Here is a 24,132-nt window from a genome sequence, read left to right as displayed (position 1 = left end):
ATTTACCACTAACATGAAGCCCAATATGTCACGAAAAAATCTCAGAACCGCAAGGATCCGTTGAAGCGTTCCTGAGTTATTACCTCATAAAGGGACACTGGTCAGAATTGCAAAAAATGGCAAGGTCATTAAGGCCAAAATAGGCTGGGTCATGAAGGGGTTAAAGGGAACCTGTCACCCCCAAAATCGCGGGTGAGGTAAGCCCACCGGCATCAGGGGCTTATCTACAGCATTCTGGACTGCTGTAGATAAGCCCCCGATGTATCCTAAAAGATGAGAAAAAGACGTTAGATTATACTCACCCAGGGGCGTTCCCGCTGTTGTTCCGGGTCCGGCGCCTCCCATCTTCATCAGATGACGTCCTCTTCTGGTCTTCACGCTGCAGCTCCAGCGCAGGCGTACTTTGTCTGCCCTGTTGAGGGCAGAGCAAAGTACTGCAGTGCGCAGGCGCCGGGCCTCTCTGACCTTTCCCGGCGCCTGCGCACTGCAGTACTTTGCTCTGCCCTCAACAGGGCAGACAAAGTACGCCTGCGCTGGAGCCGAGGCGTTAAGACCAGAAGAGGACGTCATCTGATGAAGATGGGAGGCGCCAGACCCAGAATGCTGTAGATAAGCCCCTGATGCCAGTGGGCTTACCTCACCCGCGATTTTGGGGGTGACAGGTTCCTTTTAAATAGTCTCCTGCTGAGTCGCCTTCGGTGAGGACGATGAAACCCGGAGAAATGAGAGGCATGGAGAGTATGTATACGTCACCTCACCCTACATACTGAACTGTGGGGCACATGATTTTTCTATTAGTCACCTTCTGACTAACCTTCAGGGGGTAAATTATAGGTCTAGTTTTACATTTGGAATTAATAAGGTTCAGTTTTATCCTTTTTTTCAGCAAACGTGAGGAATGACAAGAGACAACCCATTTAAGAAGATTCAATTTTGGTTAAAACGATTCCAACATTATGAACATAAAAAAGGCTTCTCCCCTATGTGACGTCTCTGATGTTTATTAACAATTGATTTCCAATTAAAATATTTCCCACATTAAGAAAATGAAAAAGGCTTCTCCTCTGTGTGAGTTTTCTGATGTCTAACAAGAAGCGCTTTCCGGTTAAAATATTTCCCACATTCTGAACATGAAAAAGGCTTCTCCCCTGTGTGAGCCCTCTGATGTCTAACAAGATTCCCTTTCTGGTTAAAACATTTCCCACATTCTGAACAGGAAAAAGGCTTCTCCCCTGTGTGGGTTATTTGATGTTCAACAAGATTCCCTTTATATGTAAAACATTTCCCACATTCTGAACAGGAAAAAGGCTTCTCCCCTGTGTGAGTTCTATGGTGTTTAACCAAATCTAATTTCCATTTAAAACATTTTCCACATTCTGAACAGGAAAAAGGCTTCTCCCCCGTGTGAGTTCTATGGTGATTAACCAAATCTGATTTCTGGATAAAACATTTTCTACATTCTGTACATGAAAAAGGCTTCTCCCCAGTGTGGGTTCTTTGGTGTCTAACAAGATTCTCTTTGATGGTAAAACATTTCCCATATTCTGAACAGGAAAAAGGCTTCTCCCCTGTGTGAATTCTAAGGTGTTTAACCAAATCTAATTTCCATTTAAAACATTTTACACATTCTGAACAGGAAAATGGCTTCTCCCCCGTGTGAGTTCTCTGGTGATTAACCAAATCTGATTTCCGATTAAAACATTTCCCACATTCTGAACATGAATAAGGCTTCTCCCTTGTGTGAGTTCTATGGTGAGTAACAAAATGTGATTTCTTGTTAAAACATTTCCCACAATCTGAACATGAAAATGACTTCTTTGCTTTAGGAGCACTTTGCTTTTTAATGCCTCTTTTGTGACTTTGATTTTCCTTAGTAGCCGGTAACGTATCAGAGGATGGGACCTGTTTCATAGGATTAGATGACAGATCTTTGCTGTGAATGGATGATGATATATCTGGAGTAAGAGCAATCACTTCAGTTGTATCTTGTACGATCTCAAAATCATCAGATTTAAAAACTGAAGATGTCAGCTGTCCCTCTGATCTCCTGGTACAGTCATCTGGTAAGATAAAAACAATTATTATTTAAAAAAAAAAATATCCTTAAGTTTTATATTTTTAAACATTTCTACTTAAACTGGCCATAAAAATGGCAAGCTATGTAAAAAAAAAAAACTTTAATTACATAATGTAACAATAATTTTTTCTTCCTGGGTAGACAGTGTGTTTTCCTAACCCGTTATGCATAAAACAAATAGAAAATAATTGTTGTTCCACCAAAACTTTGCTTCTGTGATCAGGACAATGACATTTTGAAATTTGTCTGTTTTCGGTAAAAATCTCGATTCGTATTCAATACTGAGTAGTCTTCTAGAATATTTTTGAACTGCTAGAATTGTGCAGAGGTTTCTACAATTTTCCAGAATTATCTAGAAGTTTCGAGAAACTTTTAGAACTTCCTAGAACATTCTCGGACTGTTCAATAGAGCGTCACTCTGTCCAAAGCCTTTATAGACTGCGCAAGCGCGACGCTCCTAGCGTTATATTATAGACAGAGTCCGTATTCACGAAAAAATGGCGCCGGAAAGCGCAGACTGTGCTGGCGCCGAAATCTGTGTCACAATCCCATCCATATCACTTAGTTTCCACCCCCACAGTGTCCCCACGCCCCGATTCCGGCCCATAAATGTCCCCCTGCTCCCGGAATCAGGGGGCGTGGGGACACGGTGGACACGATCCCGCCTTCATGACGTTGCAGCAGGTCATGCCACAGCAATTACTTACGCCTCCTCATTCCGGCGCATGAATGTCCCCCTGCTCCCGGAATCGGCGCCTGCGCAGTCCGCGCTTTCCGGTGCCATTTTCTTGAATACATACTACAGCGTGTCTTCAAGAAAATGGCGCTGGAAAGTGAAGACTGCGCATGCGCCGATTCCGGGAGCAGGGGGACATTTATGAGCCAGAATCAGGGGGCGTGGGGACACTGTGGACATGATCCCTCCCTCATGACGTTGTGGCAGTTCATGCCACAGCAATTACTTACTTAGGCCCCCTGATTCCAGGGCATGAATGTCCCCCTGCTCTCCTTACTTAGGCCCCCTGATTCCAGGGCATGAATGTCCCCCTGGAATCGGCGCCTGCACAGTCCGTGCTTTCTGGCACCATTTTCTTGGATACTGCAGTGTGTCTTCAAGAAAATGGCGCCGGAAAGTGCGGACTGCGCAGGCGCCAATTCAGGGAGCAGGGGGACATTTATGGGCTGGAATCAGAGGCCGTGGGGACACGATCCCACCCTCATGACGTTACTTACATACATCTGAAGAGAAACTGCAGCGCGGACTGCGCAGGCGCCGATTACTGCGTCACAATCCCGTCCTCTCATGATGTCGTGGCATTTCCGCCCACATTAATGATTTCGTTACAAATATCAGGATTATGTGTAAGAATATCTACACTATGCAATACGTCAGCAAAGCTACGAAGTAACTTTCTAAAGAATATATAACACACGTCTGTGGAGCAAGACAGCCACTTTTGATTCAATACCGCCACAGTGTCTGTTGCCATCACTGATTAAAACGGGGGCACAGGATGGGAGCAGCACATGACAGGATGGGGACATAGGATGGCAGCAGCACATAGCAGGATAGGGACATAGGATGACAGCACCACATCACAAAACGGGGGCGCAGGATGGGAGCAGCACATGACAGGATGGAGGCGCAGTATCAAAGCAGCACATGACAGGATGGAGGCGCAGGATCAAAGCAGCACATGACAGGATGGAGACCATATACCAATATGAATGCTTGCCACCCGGGCGTAGAACGGGTTCAATAGCTAGTACAAGTATAAAAGCACAGGTGACTCGAACCAACATTTCGGTTTATGTTATTGCTGAGTAAGAGAATAATGAATCATAGTTAAAGAGGAATCTTTTTTTAGATGGCATCAAGAGGTTGTTTGCGCCCAGCAGATGCATTTTGCTATGTGTGTGGACAATTTATAGAGACAAGAGCGAGAAAGTATTCCATGAAAGCATGTCCTATGAAAACTGTTCACGGAAAGAGCGCAAATAGTCTCTTATCTGAGAAGGTTAAAAGGTTAATCCATAGGAGTTGAAGCATTGAAAGGATTCGCTGCAGCAGATCCACGAGTCCAGGAAGGACCAGCCGTTAGATACTGATTGGGATAATTGTGGTAAATTTCTACGCTGCTGAATCACTAGAATTCTAGAATTATTAGTACATGTGGCGTTATTATTCTACGCATTTCAGAGTCCAAGACTCTGTAAGGATTTGGACTGTACATCTGTTCCTGTCTCCTGTTGCCCTCAGTTTGGTTACTTTTGCCCTTACCTAAGATGGAGTCACTGGCCTCACGGGGGCCATCTTGTTTCCTGTCAGATTTTCCCTGTTCCTGTCTGTGGTGTATATAGGGGAGCTCTGTATATTACTCATTGCTTGAGTATCTTGTTCCTGGACTTGTGATCAAGCTGGAAGAACTGCTATCTTGCTGGTTTCTTCGTTGCCTTGGGATACCCCATCTGTCTCCGGATCTACTCTACGTCTCTTCATCGTAAGACTTGTTTCCCTGGATCTGCTCTGCACTCATCTCTGCTGCTGGACTGTTCCCTGCTAGGAGGCCTGGCCTGGTCTCCAGGTCTCTGGACCTGACATACTTGGACTTCCACGGTCTGTACACGTGTTTACTGCTTATCCAGCTCTGTATGCTACTAACCTGCTGTGTCATAGCTGTTTACATGCATACCATCATAAATATTCTTGAACTCTTAACCTGTTGTCTCTCGGCCTCTTTTCTGACCCATGATACTGATCTCCACTGCACTTAGCACTAAGTTTATAACAGAATACTCAAGCCCAAAAAAATGGAGATCTCTGGGTCAGATTCTATTGAGGTGCGAATGAAAAAACTTTGCTCTTTTGTGTCTGGACTTCATGGGGAGCTGCAGGCTATAAAAACAAAACTGGGGACATTAGAATCGCAAACTAATCATAATGCGAATGTGGCCGATACGTCTATTCAGGCTTTAGCGTCTCGACTTTCAAATGTGGAGACTACAGCTGCAAACATGGTATCTGCTCCAATCCCAGCTCCTGGTCCGGCTTTTCCTAAACTCCCACCATTCAGGTTTGGTGGTGAAAGAGAGAAATTTCGGGGGGTTTTGAATCAATGTCAGCTGTATTTCTCTGCGCGTGCGGCCCAGTTTGCAACTGATCGGGATAAACTGTTGACTATAATTATGTTGCTAACAAACAAAGCGTTAGCCTGGGCTAATCCTCTGATTGAGACAAATGATGTGTGCTTGAATTCCCTGAATGACTTTACTGCAGCAATGTGTCAAATGTTTGATGACCCTAATCGGAGTATCACAGCTGAAACCGCACTACTGACACTATGTCAAGGGAAGCGTCCTGTTGTCGAATACGCAATGGAGTTTCGGAAATGGGTGCTGGAAACTACATGGTGCGATTCAGCGAAATATGCAGTGTTCAGGAGAGGTTTATCTGCTTCCATCAAAGATGAACTAGCTCGAGGTGAATCGCCTACTAACTTGGCTGACCTTATACATCATTGTATTCGGATTGATATTCGTCTCACTGAACGTCGTCAAGAAAAATGGGCCGATGCTAATCGTAATAACTTTATGCCTTTTCCATCCCCCACCAAGGAGGCGCTGACTAAGACTTTATCTCAGACAGAGCTGGAACCTATGCAGGTTGACACAGTACGGAGGAAACCCATCGATGCACGTAAGGAATATAGTTTCAAGGAGAATCTATGTTTTTACTGCGGTAAATTGGGTCACTATATTTCAGAGTGCCCTGGGAAAAATCGCAAGTCCGCAGCTGCGGTAACTGGACTTGACTTTTCGGATGTATCTTCAGTGTGTTCTCTTCCGCACAGACAGGAAATATCTGCTGAAAACTTTGATTTTCGTGATGATTCATCGGTAACATCATCACCTGTGGACATAGCCTTACTTTCCGTAAGTTCTACCACGCCGAGGAGGGATTCGCTCTGCTGCGTTTCCATCAAAATTTGGGTGTGTTCCTGCTGGATCACCTGCTCCGCCATGATAGACTCTCTGGAGTTTGCAGCAATCTCATGGACATCTTCTTTGCTGAAAAACATGGCATACGCTCACGAAAAAGAGACTCTCCGGTGTTTATGGAGACCGTGGACGGGTCTCCACTAATATCTGGGCCTGTGAAACTCGAAACAGTCCCATTAAAGATCCGTATGGGCGCGGATCATTCTGAAAATATGTCCTTTTTGTTGATTTCTTCTCCTAATTTTCCTATTATTTTAGGTTTGCCCTGGTTGCGGCTGCGAAATCCGACTATCAATTGGACAACGAAGGAATTACAGTTTCCAAATTAATCAGCGTTGTCCGGAGAGCTGGCTCCAGTGAAGACAGCAGTCACGGTCGACTCAACATTGCCGGTAGAGTATCGGGACTTTAGTGATGTGTGTGACAAAAAAAATGCGGATAAATTACCGCCACATCGGCCATATGACTGCCCCGTGGAATTATTGCCTGGTGCCGCGATTCCTTTTGGGAGTATTTATCCATTGTCTGGGCCAGAATTAAAAGCTCTCAAGGAGTACATAGATGAAAACCTAGCTAAGGGGTTTATACGACCATCTTCCTCCCCAGCAGGTGCTCCAATCTTCTTTGTCAAAAAAAAGATGGCTCACTCAGACCATGCATTGACTACCGGGAGCTCAACAATGTCACAATCAGGAACTCTTATCCACTCCCACTAATTCCTGAACTACTTGAGAGAGTGCGACATGCCAAAATCTTCACAAAATTGGATCTTCGTGGAGCGTACAATCTAGTACGGATTCGTCCTGGCGATGAGAGGAAAACGGCTTTTTGGTCACGTTATGGACATTTCGAGTACCTCGTTATGTCTTTCAGTCTCCGTAATGCACCGGCTACATTCCAGCACTTGGCGAAAGATGTTTTCAGGGATATACTCTATATTTTTGTTGTGATTTATTTGGTTGACATTTTGATTTTTTTCCAGCAATATCGAGGACCATCAGCGACACGTGAAAATGGTTTTGGATCGTCTACGGCAGAATCATTTATACATCAAACTGGAGAAATGTGAGTTTCACAAAACAGAAATTCAATTCTTGGGATGTTATTTCTCCCCAGGTTCTCAGCATGGACGCAAGAAAGAAACAAGCCATTCAGGAGTGGCCAACTCCCAAGTCAGTGAAGGAAGTACAGCGATTCATCGGATTCGCCAATTTTTACAGACGCTTTATTAAAAAATTTTCAGCGATTGTTGCACCCATCACTCAGTTAACCCAGAAGAAGACGCCATTTGTCTGGTCTCCCCAAGCTCAAACAGCATTTTCTACGTTGAAATCTAAATTTACGACAGCTCCCATTCTTGTCCACCCTGATCCAGACAAAGCCTTCATAGTGGAAGTGGATGCCTCGGACTGTGTTGTAGGGGCTATACTCTCACAAAGAACAGGTGAGAAAGATCTCTTGCCTTTCTCTCGCAAAAATTGTCACCCGCAGAAAGGAATTATGACGTTGGCAACAAGGAACTGTTAGCCATCATAACCGCATTTAAGGACTGGAGACATCTGTTACAAGGAGCATCCCAACAGATTGTTATACTCACGGATCATTGGAATCTCGAATTCATGAGGTCGGCAAGATGTCTGAAACCTAGACAGGCTCGATGGAATCTTTTTCTTAATCAATTTGATTTTGTCATTTCCTATAGGCCGGGCTCTCGTAATAAGAAGGCTGATGCACTATCCAGGATTCATTCAGATGAAGCAACTTCGGCTTCGTCTTCAAGGACCATTCTTTCTGAGAAAAACTTTGTAAGCGTCTTGCATAATCAGGATCTTTTAACTGATATTAAGGAGGCTTATGCTGCGGATTCGCTTTTGAGTCAACCACCCACTCAGGTAAATCTGACTTTCAAGAATGGACTTTGGTTTCAAGGACAGCGTCTGTATATCCCAGAAACAGTACAACTGAGTGTTGAAATTAATGCATGACTCTAAAGGTACCTTCACACTAAGCGACTTTACAACGATAACGATAGCGATCCGTGACGTTGCAGCGTCCTGGATAGCGATATCGTTGTGTTTGACACGCAGCAGTGATCTGGATCCCGCTGTGATATCGCTGGTCATTGCTGAAAGTTCAGAACTTTATTTGGTCGTCAGATCGGCGTGTATCATCGTGTTTGACAGCAAAAGCAACGATGCCAGCGATGTTTTACAATGGTAACCAGGGTAAATATCGGGTTATTAAGCGCAGGGCCGCGCTTAGTAACCCGATATTTACCCTGGTTACCATTGTAAAAGTAAAAAAAAAAAACAGTACATATTCACCCTCTGATGTCTGTCACGTCCCCCGGCGTCCACGCTGCTGCTCAGAGCTTCCTGCACTGAGTGTGTCAGTGCTGGCCGGAAAGCAAAGCACAGCGGTGACGTCACCGCTCTGCTGTTAGGGCCAGCGCTTACACAGTGCAGGGAAGCGGACGCCGGGGGACGCGAATGTAAGTATGTAGTGTGTTTTTTTACATTTACACTGGTAACCAGGGTAAACATCGGGTTACTAAGCGCGGCCCTGCGCTTAGCAAGCCGATGTTTACCCTGGTTACCCGGGGACTTCGGCATCGTTGGTCGCTGGAGAGCTGTCTGTGTGAGGGGAGTTCAGAAGACTCAGGAATTTCTGTCTCGTTTTTTCTGGTGGCCGACTTTTCGGAAACATGTTCTTCGGTACGTGTCATCGTGTGAGGTATGTGCCAGGTCAAAAGTCCCTCGTTCTTCACCTAAAAGACTGTTGCAACCTCTGCCTGTTCCATCTTGTCCCTGGGGGTCTATTTCAATGGATTTTATTGTGGAGTTGCCTTTGTCACAGGGAAAAACCACGATTCTTGTAGTAGTTGACCGGTTGACTAAAGCTGCTCATTTTATTCCCTGTGCTGGTGTCCCAACAGCTAAGTAAACAGCGGATCTTGTTGTGCAAAATGTTTTTCGTTTACACGGAGCTCCGGATGAAGTAATATCTGATCGTGGAGTTCAATTCACCTCACGGTTCTGGCAAAGCTTCTGTGCTGCTCTGGACATCAAAGTAAAATTATCATCTGCCTTTCATCCACAGTCTAACGGCCAAACAGAGCGGACCAATCAAACCTTGGAGCAGTATCTGCGTTGCTACGTGTGTCATCTACAAGACGATTGGGTGAGTCAGTCTACTTCCGTTGGCCGAGTTCACGTGTAACAACTCTCAGAATGCTTCCACCAAATTATCTCCGTTCTTTGCTAACAAGGGATATCATCCAAGTATTCTCCCTCGACTCCCCATAGACATGTCTGTGCCTGCGGTTGCTGACCGCAATGCATCTTTACAGCAAAATTTGGACGTTCTAAAAAACACCTTAGTTTCAGCACAGGAAAGATTCAAGAAGGCAGCAGACAGATTCCGTAAGCCAGCACCAACATACAAGGTAGGAGACATGGTCTGGCTCTCAACAAAAAACTTAAAACTCAGAATTCCGACTTCCAAGCTGGGGCAAAAATATGTTGGCCCATATAAGATCAGCGGTATTGTGAATCCTGTAGCCTGTCGACTGAAGTTGCCTAACTCTTTAAAAATTCATCCTGTTTTCCATGTTTCCTTGCTTAAACCAGCAGTGCCTAATTATTTTCCCGGACGCACCTCTACTCCTCCTGATCCAGTCCTAATTGACGGGCAAGAGGAATTCGTCGTGGAGAAAATCTTGGATTCACGGATTCATAGGAGACGTCTTCAGTATCTGGTGAAATGGCAGGGATACTCGGTTGAAGAAAATTCTTGGGAACCTCTGGAGAACATCCATGCTCCCCATCTGATCAGACTGTTTCACAGCAGATACCCCAATAAGCCAGACTTAAGATCGTCCAGAGGACGTCTTTTAAGAAGGGAGTAATGTAAGGATTTGGACTGTACATCTGTTCCTGTCTCCTGTTGCCCTCAGTTTGGTTACTTTTGCCCTTACCTAAGATGGAGTCACTGGCCTCACGGGGGCCATCTTGTTTCCTGTCAGACTTTCCCTGTTCCTGTCTGTGGTGTATATAGGCGAGCTCTGTATATTACTCATTGCTTGAGTATCTTGTTCCTGGACTTGTGATCAAGCTGGAAGAACTGCTATCTTGCTGGTTTCTTCGTTACCTTGGGATACGCCGTCTGTCTCCGGATCTACTCTACGTCTCTTCATCGTAAGACTTGTTTCCCTGGATCTGCTCTGCACTCGTCTCTGCTGCTGGACTGTTCCCTGCTAGGAGGCCTGGCCTGGTCTCCAGGTCTCTGGACCTGACATACTTGGACTTCCACGGTCTGTACACGTGCTTACTGCTTATCCAGCTCTGTCTGCTACTAACCTGCTGTGTCATAGCTGTTTACCTGCATACCATCATAAATATTCTTGAACTCTTAACCTGTTGTCTCTCGGCCTCTTTTCTGACCCATGATACTGATCTCCACTGCACTTAGCACTAAGTTTATAACAGACTCCATCAGGAAACACCACCGGAACATCATGTAATTGAAATAGTAATTGAAAAAGGGTGGAAAATAAAAAAAGTGCTTGCCTAGTTATGAATGGGTAGATAGAACTAGAGGTAAATAGGTAGCAGGACGCGAATAGAATTTAAAAGAGATTTATTTATTTCAAGAATTAAAAAAGTTCCTCTAGAACTAGCATGTTTATTTTTCTAGATATAGAATGGAATCTAGATGGATTTTCACTTTGGGTAGCATGGCACCAAAAGGACTAAACCATGAGATTGAATTATATGCCTTTAATTAAATAAATACGATCACTCAGACTCATATAGGGATGGGTACTGGGAAGTCACAAAACAGATAAAATAAACAAAATGAGTATAAATATTTTAGTAATGAAGTAACCGCAACGCACCAATCGCTGCACCTATTATTGTTCCATCTACTTCTTACGTGTGTAATCCAGGAAAATGATCATCATTATTTTAATGATTTTTAGTGCATATAATTTCAATTTTTATCACTCCGACACAAATCTTGAACTTAAATTTTATATTTATTCATGCACATAAGACATCCAGCATCTTAATATATTTTATTTAAATTAAATCTATGCAGTTCATCTGAATTATAAACATATATTATAATTTTTATTCTCTCATATTAATTAAATTCTTCTTTTTTACACACAAATGCTATTTCTAGAGGAACTTTTTTAATTATTGAAATAAATAAATCTCTTTTAAATTCTATTTGCGTCCTCCTACCTATTTAGCTCTAGTTCTATCTACCCAATCATAACTAGGCAAGCACTTGTTTTATTTTCCGCCCTTTTTCAATTACTTGTAGGATACAGCCCATTCACCCATCCTTTCAGACAGACACCATTCTAAGGCCTCACACTCAGCGTATAAATATACGGTCCGTAATTTACGGCCGTAATACGCAGAAAAGTCCCCAAAATAGTGGTCCGTATGTCATCCGTAGGCAGGGTGTGTCAGCGTATTTTGCACATGGCATCCTCCGTATGTAATCCGTATGGCATCCGTACTGCGCGATTTTCTCACAGGCTTGCAAAACCGACATACGGACATACAATGGATCCATGTGCTCAAAAAATCGTAAAAACATATATAATATTATATATATATATATATATATATATATGTCAGTGAGACACACACACATATATATATATATATATATATCATACAGCGCTAGATAGATTAACAGCCGGTAATTCAATTGCCGGCTTTTGCTATCTCCTTCCCAAACCCGACATGATATGAGACATGGTTACATACAGTAAACCATCTCATATCCCCTTTTTTTTTTGCATATTCCACACTACTAATGTTAGTAGTGTGTATGTGCAAAATTTGGGAGCTCTAGCTATTTAAAGGGTTAAATCGCAGAAAAAATTGGCGTGAGCTCCCGTGCAATTTTCTCCGCCAGAATGGTAAAGCCAGTGACTGAGCGCAGATATTAATAGCCTGGAGAGGGTCCATGGTTATTGGCCCCCCCCCTGGCTACAAACATCTGCCCCCAGCCACCCCAGAAAAGGCACATCTGGAAGATGCGCCTATTCTGGCACTTGGCCACTCTCTTCCCATTCCCGTGTAGCGGTGGGATATGGGGTAATGAAGGGTTAATGTCACCTTGCTATTGTAAGGTGACATTAAGCCAGATTAATAATGGAGAGGCGTCAATTATGACACCTATCCATTATTAATCCAATAGTACGAAATGGTTAATAAAACACACACACATTATTACAAAGTATTTTAATGAAATAAATACACATGTTGTTGTAATATTTTATTATACTGGTAATCCACCTGAAGACCCTCGTTCTGTAAAAAAGGTAAAATAAAAAAACAACAATATCCCATATCTTCCGTCGTTCTGTCACGTCCAACGATGTAAATCCATCTGAAGGGGTTAACTAATTTTACAATTGTGCTCCTGCCTGTAAAGCCCTGGGGAATGAATGGAATGTAGGTCAATGACCTGTATTTATCTTCAGTTGCGGTGATGCGCCTTCTGCTGGATGTCCTCATATGAACTCGAGCCTGGGAACTTTTCTGAATATTCATAAACTTTTCCATTCATAAAATGAGAAATCGCTGGTCAACTTTTAACCCTTATAACTTCCTAAAAAAAAAAAATTTTGGTTCCAAAATTGTGCTGATGTAAAGTAGACATGTGGGAAATGTTACTTATTAAGTATTTTGTGTGACATATCTCTGTGATTTAAGGGCATAAAAATTCAAAGTTGGAAAATTGCAAAATTTTCAAAATTTTCGCCAAATTTCCGTTTTTTTCACAAATAAACAGACGTTATATCGAAGAAATTTTACCACTATCATGAAGTACAATATGTCGCGAGAAAACAAAGTCAGAATCACCAGGATCCGTTGAAGCGTTCCAGAGTTAAAACCTCATAAAGGGACAGTGGTCACAATTGTAAAAATTGGCGCGGTCATTAACGTGCAAACCACCCTTGGGGCTTAAAGGGTTAATGTTGTCGATCATAAAAGTAACGTTTAGCCAGAAAGACGGGACCTGGTCTTGTAGGGACCATATGATGACATTCAGCAGCACAGAAGGGAGATTCATCCGATAAGATCTCAGGGTTCTAGGAAGCCAACAGCATCATTACCCTCCGCTTTCTCTTACAGGCCCATCATAATATTTTTCTTCAAGTGATTTTCTATCTTGTCAGCACATTCTACGTACGCTGTCATTTGGCTTTGTAGTTTACAAATCTGGGCAGGTAACAGCGTCTCCTGAACCCAGGGGGTAGGTGGATCTACCAGGTTGTAAGTTCTAATACCAGAACCAGGCAACATATTTGATACTGAGAGGAATATAATGGCACTAGATAGTGCCAGACAACCCCTCACCAAAGAACACCAACTCCATGTAAGCCATGTAAAAATAGGAGAAAACTCGGGAGTATAAAGATAGTAAATACTTTATTATTACATATACATAATAGTTACTTCATACCAAAAATAGAAAACATGATAAAAACCAGGATGGTGATAGGAGTGGATAGAGATCACCAGGTGTGCAGCACCCATAGGGCCAACATGCATGTCAATATAAGCAAGAGACCTCTGCTATAATAGTACATAAATGTATGAGCCAAAGTGGCATAGAAATAACAATGATCGAGGTTACTCTTACCGCTGCTGAGTCCAAGGGTGGCGCACACTGGGATATATCCTTAGGCAAAGGTCCCCGACGCGCGTTTCGCCCACGATATTTGGTAGCTTTATAGAAAAGGGCTTTCAATCACCAAAGTCATTTGAACAGTTTTGGGTGGAGAATGTTGTGGTCTAGAGGCAAAATGGTGATCATGGTAATACGGCCGGACTACACCACCGATAAAGCAGCCACAGCCGGTGATGAGAAGAATCTGTGACTTCTCTGCATTTAGTGGTTACTACTCACCTGGGTAGCCATATGTGGGAATCTCCTCTTTACACCACTCATCCCCCCTCACATATGTCTCTGTAGTATTAATATGGGTCAGATCTTCACCCTGAAACAAATATTGTAAAAGTCACCGACAGATGGAGAAGTCCCATCTATGATCAGCTCTAATCCTGCCATCTCCACCGTTCTCATTACACAAGTATAAAACATATAATACTGGTGGATAAAACAAGACTGAGCACAAGACCTTCACCGGCATCTACACATCATAGGGGAGATCTCCTGACACCTTCTCTCCATCTACCTGATGATCCTGAGGAGCATTAGGATCTTCTTGGTTACAGTCCTGTGGAAGAAGAGGATGGGGACATCTCTCTGGTGTTGTCCTCTTACTGGATAGATCTGGAGGAAACACATACAGGGAGTGAATTCATTCTTTACATACAGATAATTATAGGCCGTGTGTATTTAGTCCTGTCTATTACCTGGAGATGTGAGGGGCTGGGGAACCTCCATTATGACATTCTTGTACAGATCTCTGTGTCCTTCTAAATACTCCCACTCCTCCATGGAGAAATAGACAGCGACATCCTGACATCTTATAGGAACCTGACACATACAATGATACCGTCATCCCCTGATCCCTTCATAGTGTTACTGTATAATGTCCCAGCATTCCCAGCAGTGTCACCTCTCCAGTCAGCAGCTCAATCATCTTGTAGATGAGTTCTAGGATCTTCTGGTCATTGATGTCCTCATGGATCAGGGGGTGAGGTGGAGGCCCCGTGATTGGGCTCAGGGGTCTTCCCCATCCCTCAGACACAGGGTCCTGACAGCGATCACTAGAGGTCTTCTTCACCACTGTGTAATCCTGGTAATGGAGAGACACATTAATAAATCTCACTACAGACATTTCCAGAGTCCTCACCTCTCCAGTTCTGTCCATCTGTTATTCCCATAGATAAGAATGATGTAATGTGACGTCATCAGAATCTCTCACCTCTCCAGTAAGCCGGAAGAGGATCTCTAGGGTGAGGTGTAATATCCTCTCCGCCATCTTGTCTCTGTCCATATCCATCTGTGATGGGTAAATCAGGAAATTCTCTTTTGTAGAAGATCTTCACTGAGAGGATCCGATATTGTAGAGACCTGAATGAGAAGATGAGCCGATGTAACATCAGAAGAATCCTGTGTAATAATACAATTACTGGAGATAATAAGGGAAACATATGAGATTTATTATTTTACAGTATTTAGTTTCCTTCTTTACATCTACTAATAAATCCTATATATTTAGGCCACAGACAACAAGCAGTTTCTTCCTCGGAGTCGGCAGCTGAATACGTTCCTCATAGACTCATCTTCCATAACGCTAATTCTCGTCTCATTTACCGACCCTGGAATCGGCATTAGCAATACTGCAGGAGATATTCATTACACGCGACATGAGAAATAACCACTTCATGATGAGGACGACATCTTCATCTTCTACTACGGCTCTAGAGACATATTAGGCCAGAGTCGGTCACTGACTCCATCACCACCGGCCGTCTATATGAAGGTTTCCCGTCTTCCCCGCACTGTAATCTTCTATCACGTTAGATCTCAGCTCTGATTCACACACAGAAGTTTGAGGCTTTTAGAAAAGATTTTTTGTTTCCACAATCAACACGGACAGAAATGATCTGATCCCAAAGTCTCCATGTACAGAGATTTATGGGGTTTATTTCTGGCCTTAGGCTTTCCTATATTACAGGCAAAACGCCAGAAAAAAAACCAGATATTAAAATGTTTCTAAAGAAAATTGGCTCCAACAATTCTTGTAAAAAGATAAAAACAAGAGAAAAAGCAGAAGACACATTTTATCATTTTTAACATGTTAAACATTTATTAAAAATAAATTAATCTTTTTGTGCCCCAGAACATAGATGTGCACCGCAGGGACGGCACAGATGAGGCTTCAACAAAACCCCTGGCAGTTTATCCACTTGCTGCTGTGAAAAGCAAACATGGCATCTAAAGCCCCCGTCTCACTAAGCGAGATCGCTAGCGAGATCGCTGCTGAGTCACAAGTTTTGTGACGCAACAGCGACCTCAGTAGCGATCTCGCTATGTGTGACACGTAGCAGCGACCAGGCCCCTGCTGTGAGATCGCTGGTCGTGTCGGAATGGCCTGGACCTTTTTTTGATCGTTGAGGTCCCGCTGGGTAGCACACATCGCTGTGTTTGACACCTTACCAACGACCTCGTTGACGACTCAGACACTGAATCGTCATAATAGCTCCCATGTGACATCGTTGTACAGGTCGCTGGTGAGATGTCAAACAGTGAGATCGCAGCAGCGATCGTTGGAAGATCTCACCGTTTGACATCTCACCAGCGACCACATAGCGACGCAGCAACGATCCCTGACAGGTCGTATCGTTGTCGGGATCGCTTAAGCGTCGCTAAGTGAGACGGGGCCTTAAGAAGGTGACAGAGTTTGGCTGAATGCCCCCCGCCCCCAAGTACTGGATAGTATGGGGCGGCCTAGTTATTACGATACTTACATGCCTAATAATGGGGTCTGGGCTGCAATGTATGAAGGTCTATTAGGCCAGAGGCAGCGTCCAATAAGTTACCTTTTAACGCCCCCATACACATTAGACTAAAGTTCCATGAAATCACTGATTTCGGGTGTTTGGGCGACTATATAATGTATTTGGGGCCTCCCGACAGATGATGTCAGGTTAGAGAAGGATCTGACATCCTGAATTTCAGAGGATAATCCGTTTGTTCTTCCTGTAGATAATCCTCCGCTAGAGGAGTCTGGAGGCGACTCTGTCATACAGACCCCAGGAAAGCTGGAATATTTGTGTGTATGGGGGAGTCGGGAGAGATGGCCATCTGCCAAATGACCGTTCACCAACTCTTATCTCATGTGTATGGGGCCGTTAGTATTACACTGACCGCAGTGATGATACACGGCACTACAGTAGTACAGGGCATCACCGGAGCCATCAGAGGCTTGTATGTTGTGTGATCGCACTGATCAGAGGGGTTTAACAAAGGGTTAAAGTGAAAAACATCATAGTTTCATCAACAAGAAATATCCATCACTATATGGAAAGCAGAGTCACTGCCCAATGTTAGTTACGTCTCGTCCATAACTACTTTATTATACTCTATTATCCTGTACACAGTGGAGGAGATAGAAATCACAGGTCCGACAGCAACAGGTGGAATTGGGCCCTCCAACGTAAAGAAAAAAATCTATCTATATAAAGCTGAGTGTGTGTGTGTGTGTGTGTGTGTGTGTGTAGCCACGCCCATTCCACATAGCAACCAATCACTAAGTATCTTTCATTTCACCAGAGCTGTATAAAAGAAGCTGAGCTGTGATTGGTTGCTATGAGCAGCAGTTTTCCCACTCCACAACACCTCAGCAGACACTGACCGGGTGGGAGAAATCTAGCATCCCTGGGAACATAAGCTCCAGCCATTGTCTGCCCCCCAGAAAGGAGCAGAGAGCACATGACAGAAATGAATCCCCCTCCTCTATTACTGCCGCGCTCTATTGTTACCGGCGTAGAAAATCGCATCATCAGCGGCCGCACACAGAGCCGCACTGCCAGGTTACATAACAGCACATCTCCAGGAACTCCCTGCTCAGCGCCACCCAGCTCGGGACTATGGGATGGAGGATGTGTGATGGGTATATGGGCACGGGACTATGGGATGGAGGATGTGTGATGGGTATATGGGCACGGGACTATGGGATGGAGGATGTGTGATGGGTATATGGGCACAGGACTATGGGATGGAGGATGTGTGATGGGTATATGGGCACGGGACTAAGTGATGTAGGATGTGTGATGAGTATATGGACACTGGGCTATGGGATGGAGGATGTGTATATGGGCACGGGACTATGGGATGGACGATGTGTGATGGGTATATAGGCACTGGACTATGGGATGGAGGATATGTATGATGGGTATATGGGCACTGGACTATGGAATGGAGGATGTGTGATGGGTATATGGGCACTGGACTATGGGATGGAGGATGTGTGATAGGTATATGGGCACTGGACTATGGAATGGAGGATGTGTGATGGGTATATGGGCACTGGACTATGGGATGGAGGATGTGTGATAGGTATATGGGCACGGGACTCTGGGATGGAGGATGTGTTATGGGTATATGGGCACTGGACTATGGAATGGAGGATGTGTGATGGGTATATGGGCACTGGACTATGGGATGGAGGATGTGTGATAGGTATATGGGCACGGGACTCTGGGATGGAGGATGTGTGATGAGTATATGGGCACTGGACTATGGGATGGAGGATATGTATGATGGGTATATGGGCACTGGACTATGGAATGGAGGATATGTATGATGGGTATATGGGCACGGGACTATGGAATGGAGGATATGTATGATGGGTATATGGGCACGGGACTATGGAATGGAGGATATGTATAATGGGTATATGGGCACTGGACTCTGGGATGGAGGATATGTATGATGGGTATATGGGCACTGGACTATGGGATGGAGGATATGTGTGATGGGTATATAGGCACTGGGCTATGGGATGCAGGATGTGTGATGATCTCCTGCTACGACTACTGCAACATCCTTTTCTGCGGCCTCCCTGCTAACACCCTTGCACATCTCCAGTCCATCCTTAACTCTGCTGCCCGACTAATTCATCACTCTCCTCACTACTCCTCCGCTGCAAATCTCTTCACTGGCTTCCATTCCCTCAGCATATCCAGTTCAAATTACTAACACTGACCAACAAGGCCATCTATAACCTGTCTCCTCCATACGTCTCTGAACTAATCTCCCGATATCTTCCCTCACGTAATCTCCGGTCCTCCCAAGACCTCCTTCTCTCCTCTACACTTATTCGCTCCTTACCCAACCGCCTCCAAGACTTCTCCCGATTATCCCCCATCCTCTGAAATTCTGTGCCCCAACACGTCCGACTATCAACCACATTCGGATCCTTCAGGCGGAACCTGAAAACCCACCTCTTCAGGAAAGTCTACTGCCTGCACTGACCCTGCTGCCTCCTCACCACTACCGGAGCTACCGCCTAACCAACACCGGAGCTGCTGCAACCCCCCAACCTACTGTCTCCTTCCCCACCATCCTGTACCAGTCTGTGATTGTTAGTTTACTGTAAATTATAGCTATAATTTGTACGTAACCACTTCTCATGTACAGCACCATGGAATCAATGGTGCCATATAAATAAATAATAATAGTATATGGGCACTGGATTATGGGATGGAGAATATGTGTGATGCGTATATGGGCACTGGACTATGGGATGGAGGATAATCATTATAATTTGTTATAATTAACCACAGTTAGTTACTATGCCAGATGCCAAGATGTGACCGTCCAGGCTGAGAACCACTGATGAATGAGCTGCTGGGTACGCAGAGTCAGTGACTAATGGTGATGTCACTGAGGCTGCGTTCCCAGCTGGGCTGAACTGCGGTGACCTCAGTGAGATCCCCGCTAGCACCATGTGAAAGTCGCACAGTGCAGAGGCGAGTTGAAATTCACCGCAGTGAAATTCTCCCGGTGAACTCACCTCTGCACCGTGCGACTTCCTCACGTTGTTAGCGGGGATCTCGCACAGCCCACGCAATTTTTTTTCAGAAAAATTATCTGTTATTAATTAAATACATGTACAGTAAGCTGCACACACTGTACTAATTGTATTGGTCACTGACATCTTTATATCTATCTATTCTATTTGTATTTACTGTATGTAATAATAATTTTTATTGTCTTCTATCCTGTCGGCTCCTGCAGTGATTTTACACTACCGCGGCTGCTGAATTACCGGCTTTTCTTCTATCTATGTAATATATATACACTGTGTCACTGACATCTATAAAAACAAACTTCCTTCTCACCCCCAATGGGGGTGGTCTATGTTGGCCTTTCTCATTCTCGGGTCCTCTACCAGAGGCCTGGGAGTTAGAGGGTTCTGCACAGGATCTTAGTTGTTCCCAGCATTGCGCTTTTCTAGACCGAGAGCTCAGATGTTGCTCCTGGGATCTGTTGTAGCCATTCTTCCCACTTAGGGGTCACTGTTCCAAGCGCTCCTATCACCACTGGAGTCACTGTTGCCTTCACCAATTCTCCTTTGAGGCCCTGGTATTTCTCTAGTTTCTCATATCCCTTCTTTCTGATGTTGCTGTCACTTGGCACTGCCACATCTATTATCATTGCTGTCTTCTGATCCTTGTCTACTATCACAATGTCTGGTTGGTTAGCCAACACCTGCTTATCCATCTGGATCATGAAGTCCCACAGGATTTTAGCCCTTTCATTCTCCACCACTTTTTTCTGGGGTCTCCCACCTGGACTCAGGGGGAATTAGCCCATATGCTGTGCAGAAGTTCCTGTATACAATTCCCGCTACTTGGTTGTGGCGTTCGGTATACACTGTTCCTGCTTGCATTTTGCATCCTGCCACTATGCATTGGACGGTTTATGAGGTTTCTTTGCATAGTCTGCACCTTGGGTCTTGTCTTGTGTGGTAGATTCCTGCTTCTATGGATCTGGTACTTTGTGTGGCTCTTGTGCCGCTATGATTAGTGCCTCTGGCTTTCTCCAGCCATTGGTAGGATTTCTCCATGTCAGCCACCTCCATTATCTGTCGATGGTACATCCAATGCAGCGGCTTGTCTTGCCATGGCGCATCATGTTCCTGCTCTTCCTTCCAGATCTGTTGTTGTTGCTGCCTTAGGCTTTCTCTCAGCATCTCATCTTTTGGTGCCATTTTTCTGATGTATTCCTGGATACTCCTTGTTTCATCCGTGATGTTGGCTTGGATGCTTATCAAGCCTCGAACACTCTCCTTTCTGTTGGTATACAATCTTTGTGTGTTAGACTTAGGGTGGAGACCTCCATCCAGGGCTGGCTCCAGGTTTTTGTGGGCCCCGGGCAAAAGAGTCTCAGTGGACCCACATACCACGATTCATGATGCACAGATACGGCGGAGAAATAAAGATATACTACATAGGGCCTAGCCTTCCCCCTCATCCTTCACATAGGCAGATATGCACACACACAATATGCAGACGCGCGCACACACACACACACACACACACACACATTTACAGTACACAGACATGCACAGACACACACACATACACAATACGCAGACCTACACACACACACACACACACACACACACACACAATACGCAGACATGCACACACACAATACCAAAGCAAAGGAGGGAAGAAGCAAGCGCTGCCTATGGTTAAAACGCAATACATAAAGTACAAATGCACATATTGATTTCTAACTGTATTTTCAAAATGAGACATTTAGCAAACAATTAATCAATTCTTTGAGCTACCCCGCCACTTCACGGCATTCTCATAATGGGGCAGTCCTACTCTACGTTTTTTATATTCGCTGTGCCATAGAGGCCTCCTAAACGAGTTAAAAGCAAGACCACATTAAATGCAAGCTGTACCTGGAGCATTACTGAATCACTCCCATGGTGCCAGAGGGGCAAGCGAGGATAAAGGTTGACCAGGTCCAGGCATAGACATTTCAGGTCCAACCTCCACACTGCCCAGCCAGCACCACAGATAAAGGGTGAGACAGGCTGAGACACAGGTGCATAATTAAACAAAGCCTAGAGCAGAGCAGGGCAGGGCCTATCAATCACAAAAACACAGAACAGAAAGAATGGCGCACGTAACCCGTCAGCCACGTACCAATATCAAAGCAAAAGCAGGTTGGACCTGAAATGTCTATGCCTGGACCTGGTCAACCTTTATCTCTGCAGCTGTGTCTGCTACTAATGATGCGGTCAGGCAGACACTGTGCCTTTAACTTTGCTTGTGTGTCCGCCCGGCCGCGTCATTACTAGCAGAAGCAGAGACATCTCTGCACAGTGCACAGGCATGTTTATTTAAAGGAAGGGGGGGGGGGGTGTGGAAGTGTAACACCCTAGGTAACCGGTTGTTACAGTGATGTTGCCTTCTCTTCGGGGAGAGCAATATCACGCTTGGAGGCAAGTGGAATTCTTTTTACCAGGTAAGGCACCCACACACACAACACATTCCAAATCCAGGCCAGAAGGGGAAGCTCAGGACCCGGATTCAGGAGAGCTTCCCTTAGCTATAGGCATCCTGGTCTGGAGGAGGAGCTAGTTAATCTCCAGGAGGGAGAGATAGGAGAAGGAAGTCTGGAACTGAGTGCAGACAACGGAGCCGTGCAGCCAGACAAGTGCTGCAGCTACAGGGAAGACAGAGAACCCGAGGGGTTGAATGTGGTGAAGCTACAGAGGAAAGGAGCAGAGGAGAGATAAAGGGCTCAGAGGGGAACTGCGGCCAGGCACCCTCAGAACCAGAGTGCAGTAACCTGGTACCGGGAGCCCGAGTTGGGTGCATACTAAAACCCTATGTGCCAAATTAACCTATACCTATGCCTATGGTAGATATTTTAGTCGTATTCATCCATACCTATGCCTATTTTAGATTTTTTTACCGTTTCATTTTCTTAATTTAGTTTTCCTTTCCACTTCACTCTATTTGAAGCAGAGTAACCAATTTATTTACTTATGTATTTATTTTGACATAAAGTTGCTATACATGAATGTAGGGGTTCACTTTTTTGGAAACGGAATAACGGTTTTAAGCTCCGTTTTTGTTATTGGAATAAGTTCATATTAGTCCAACAAGGTTATCTTCCAAGTTTCATTAATATCTTTTTAGGGATTCAGTCTTTATGCGCCGCCATATTCTTCCATACCTATGCCTACTGTGTTATCATGGTTGGAAACGGAATAACGGTTTTAAGCTCCGTTTTTTTTATTGGAATAAGTTCATATTAGTCCAACAAGGTTATCTTCCAAGTTTCATTAATATCTTTTTAGGGATTCAGTCTTTATGCGCCGCCATATTCTTCCATACCTATGCCTACTGTGTTATCATGGTTGGAAACGGAATAACGGTTTTAAGCTCCGTTTTTTTTATTGGAATAAGTTCATATTAGTCCAACAAGGTTATCTTCCAAGTTTCATTAATATCTTTTTAGGAATTCAGTCTTTATGCGCCGCCATATTCTTCCATACCTATGCCTACTGTGTTATCATGGTTGGAAACGGAATAACGGTTTTAAGCTCCGTTTTTTTTATTGGAATAAGTTCATATTAGTCCAACAAGGTTATCTTCCAAGTTTCATTAAGATCTTTTTAGGGATTCCGTCTTTATGCGCCATATTCTTCCATACCTATGCCTAGTGTGTTATCATGGTTGGAAACGGAATAACGGTTTTAACCCCTTCCTGACATCTGACGTACTATCCCGTCGAGGTGGGGTGGGCCCGTATGACCGCCGACGGGATAGTACGTCATGCCCTTTAATGCGACGCCGCGACTTAAGTCGCTGTGATCGCATTAAAATTCCGATGCCATCTTACCTTATGGAAGATGGCCTCGGCATTTCGGGGTATGGCGCTGCCCCCCCGGCCTCCCGATCGCTGTGATTGGCTGTTCAATTCTGAACAGCGAATCACAGCCTCTCTCACTGTTTCAGCCAATCAGATTGGCTGAAACAGTGAGGTCCAAGGCTAGGATCGAGTACCGATGTACTCGATCCTGGGGCCGGTGCCTGGCAACGCCAGGCACCGGCCAAAACCCCCCGGATTGGCGCGATCGACGATCACATCGATCGCGCCAATCGCAGGGCACAGCGGCGGTATTACCGCGCTGTGCCCTGCTTCTAACTCCGCTCCGGTGCCCTCCTCTGCCTGCTCCTCCTCTGCCTGCTCGCCTCCTCTGCCTGCTCCTGCTGATTGGCGCGATCGATGTGATCGTCGATCGCGCCAATCACAGGGCACAGCAGCGGTATGACCGCGCTGTGCCCTGATGGTGACCTGCTGGTCACTTGCTGGTGACCTGCCGGTAACCTGCCTATGACCGGAGCTGTGAGCTCCGATCATAGGCTGGTGCCTAGCAACACCGGCGTCACCAGGGCCTCCCCTGATTGGTGGGATCGATGTGATCATCGATCCCACCAATCACAGCAGCGGTGTGACCGCTCTGTGACCTGTGTCACCTGTCCCTGACCTGTCTGACCTCTCTTCAGGAA

The 24,132-nt window shown here is 44.8% G+C and overlaps 2 protein-coding genes across 2 annotated transcripts in view; one reads left to right on the top strand and one right to left on the bottom strand.

Annotated features, from left to right (window-relative positions):
- Window positions 1-24,132, top strand: part of LOC143766870 (uncharacterized) — a 512,717-nt gene that overhangs the window by 167,069 nt on the left and 321,516 nt on the right. The gene's annotated exons all lie outside the window — the stretch shown is intronic.
- LOC143766884 (uncharacterized) lies at window positions 698-15,153 on the bottom strand. The gene is made up of 6 exons (XM_077254883.1): window positions 15,003-15,153; window positions 14,694-14,873; window positions 14,488-14,611; window positions 14,307-14,404; window positions 14,018-14,108; window positions 698-2,060 (listed from the first exon to the last, which is right to left on the bottom strand). The coding sequence occupies exons 1-6, from the start codon at window positions 15,078-15,080 to the stop codon at window positions 1,039-1,041; spliced, it is 1,593 nt and encodes a 530-aa protein (XP_077110998.1). The 5' UTR covers window positions 15,081-15,153; the 3' UTR covers window positions 698-1,038.

The sequence above is a fragment of the Ranitomeya variabilis genome, chromosome 4 (assembly GCF_051348905.1).
Source record: "Ranitomeya variabilis isolate aRanVar5 chromosome 4, aRanVar5.hap1, whole genome shotgun sequence".
NCBI lineage: Eukaryota > Metazoa > Chordata > Amphibia > Anura > Dendrobatidae > Ranitomeya > Ranitomeya variabilis.
Note: the sequence above shows the minus strand (reverse complement) of the source record. Positions and strands in the feature narration are given on the sequence as shown.

What these genes read in the sequence shown, in the direction of transcription:
- LOC143766884 (XM_077254883.1), bottom strand. Translation starts at nt 15,080, where the DNA reads ATGGATATGGACAGAGACAAGATGGCGGAGAGGATATTACACCTCACC. An exon ending in TTGAGCTGCTGACTGGAGAG is followed by an intron (nt 14,612 to 14,693) that starts GTGACACTGCTG and finishes TGTATGTGTCAG; the next exon opens with GTTCCTATAAGATGTCAGGA. An exon ending in TCCCACATATGGCTACCCAG is followed by an intron (nt 2,061 to 14,017) that starts GTGAGTAGTAAC and finishes TTATCTTACCAG; the next exon opens with ATGACTGTACCAGGAGATCA.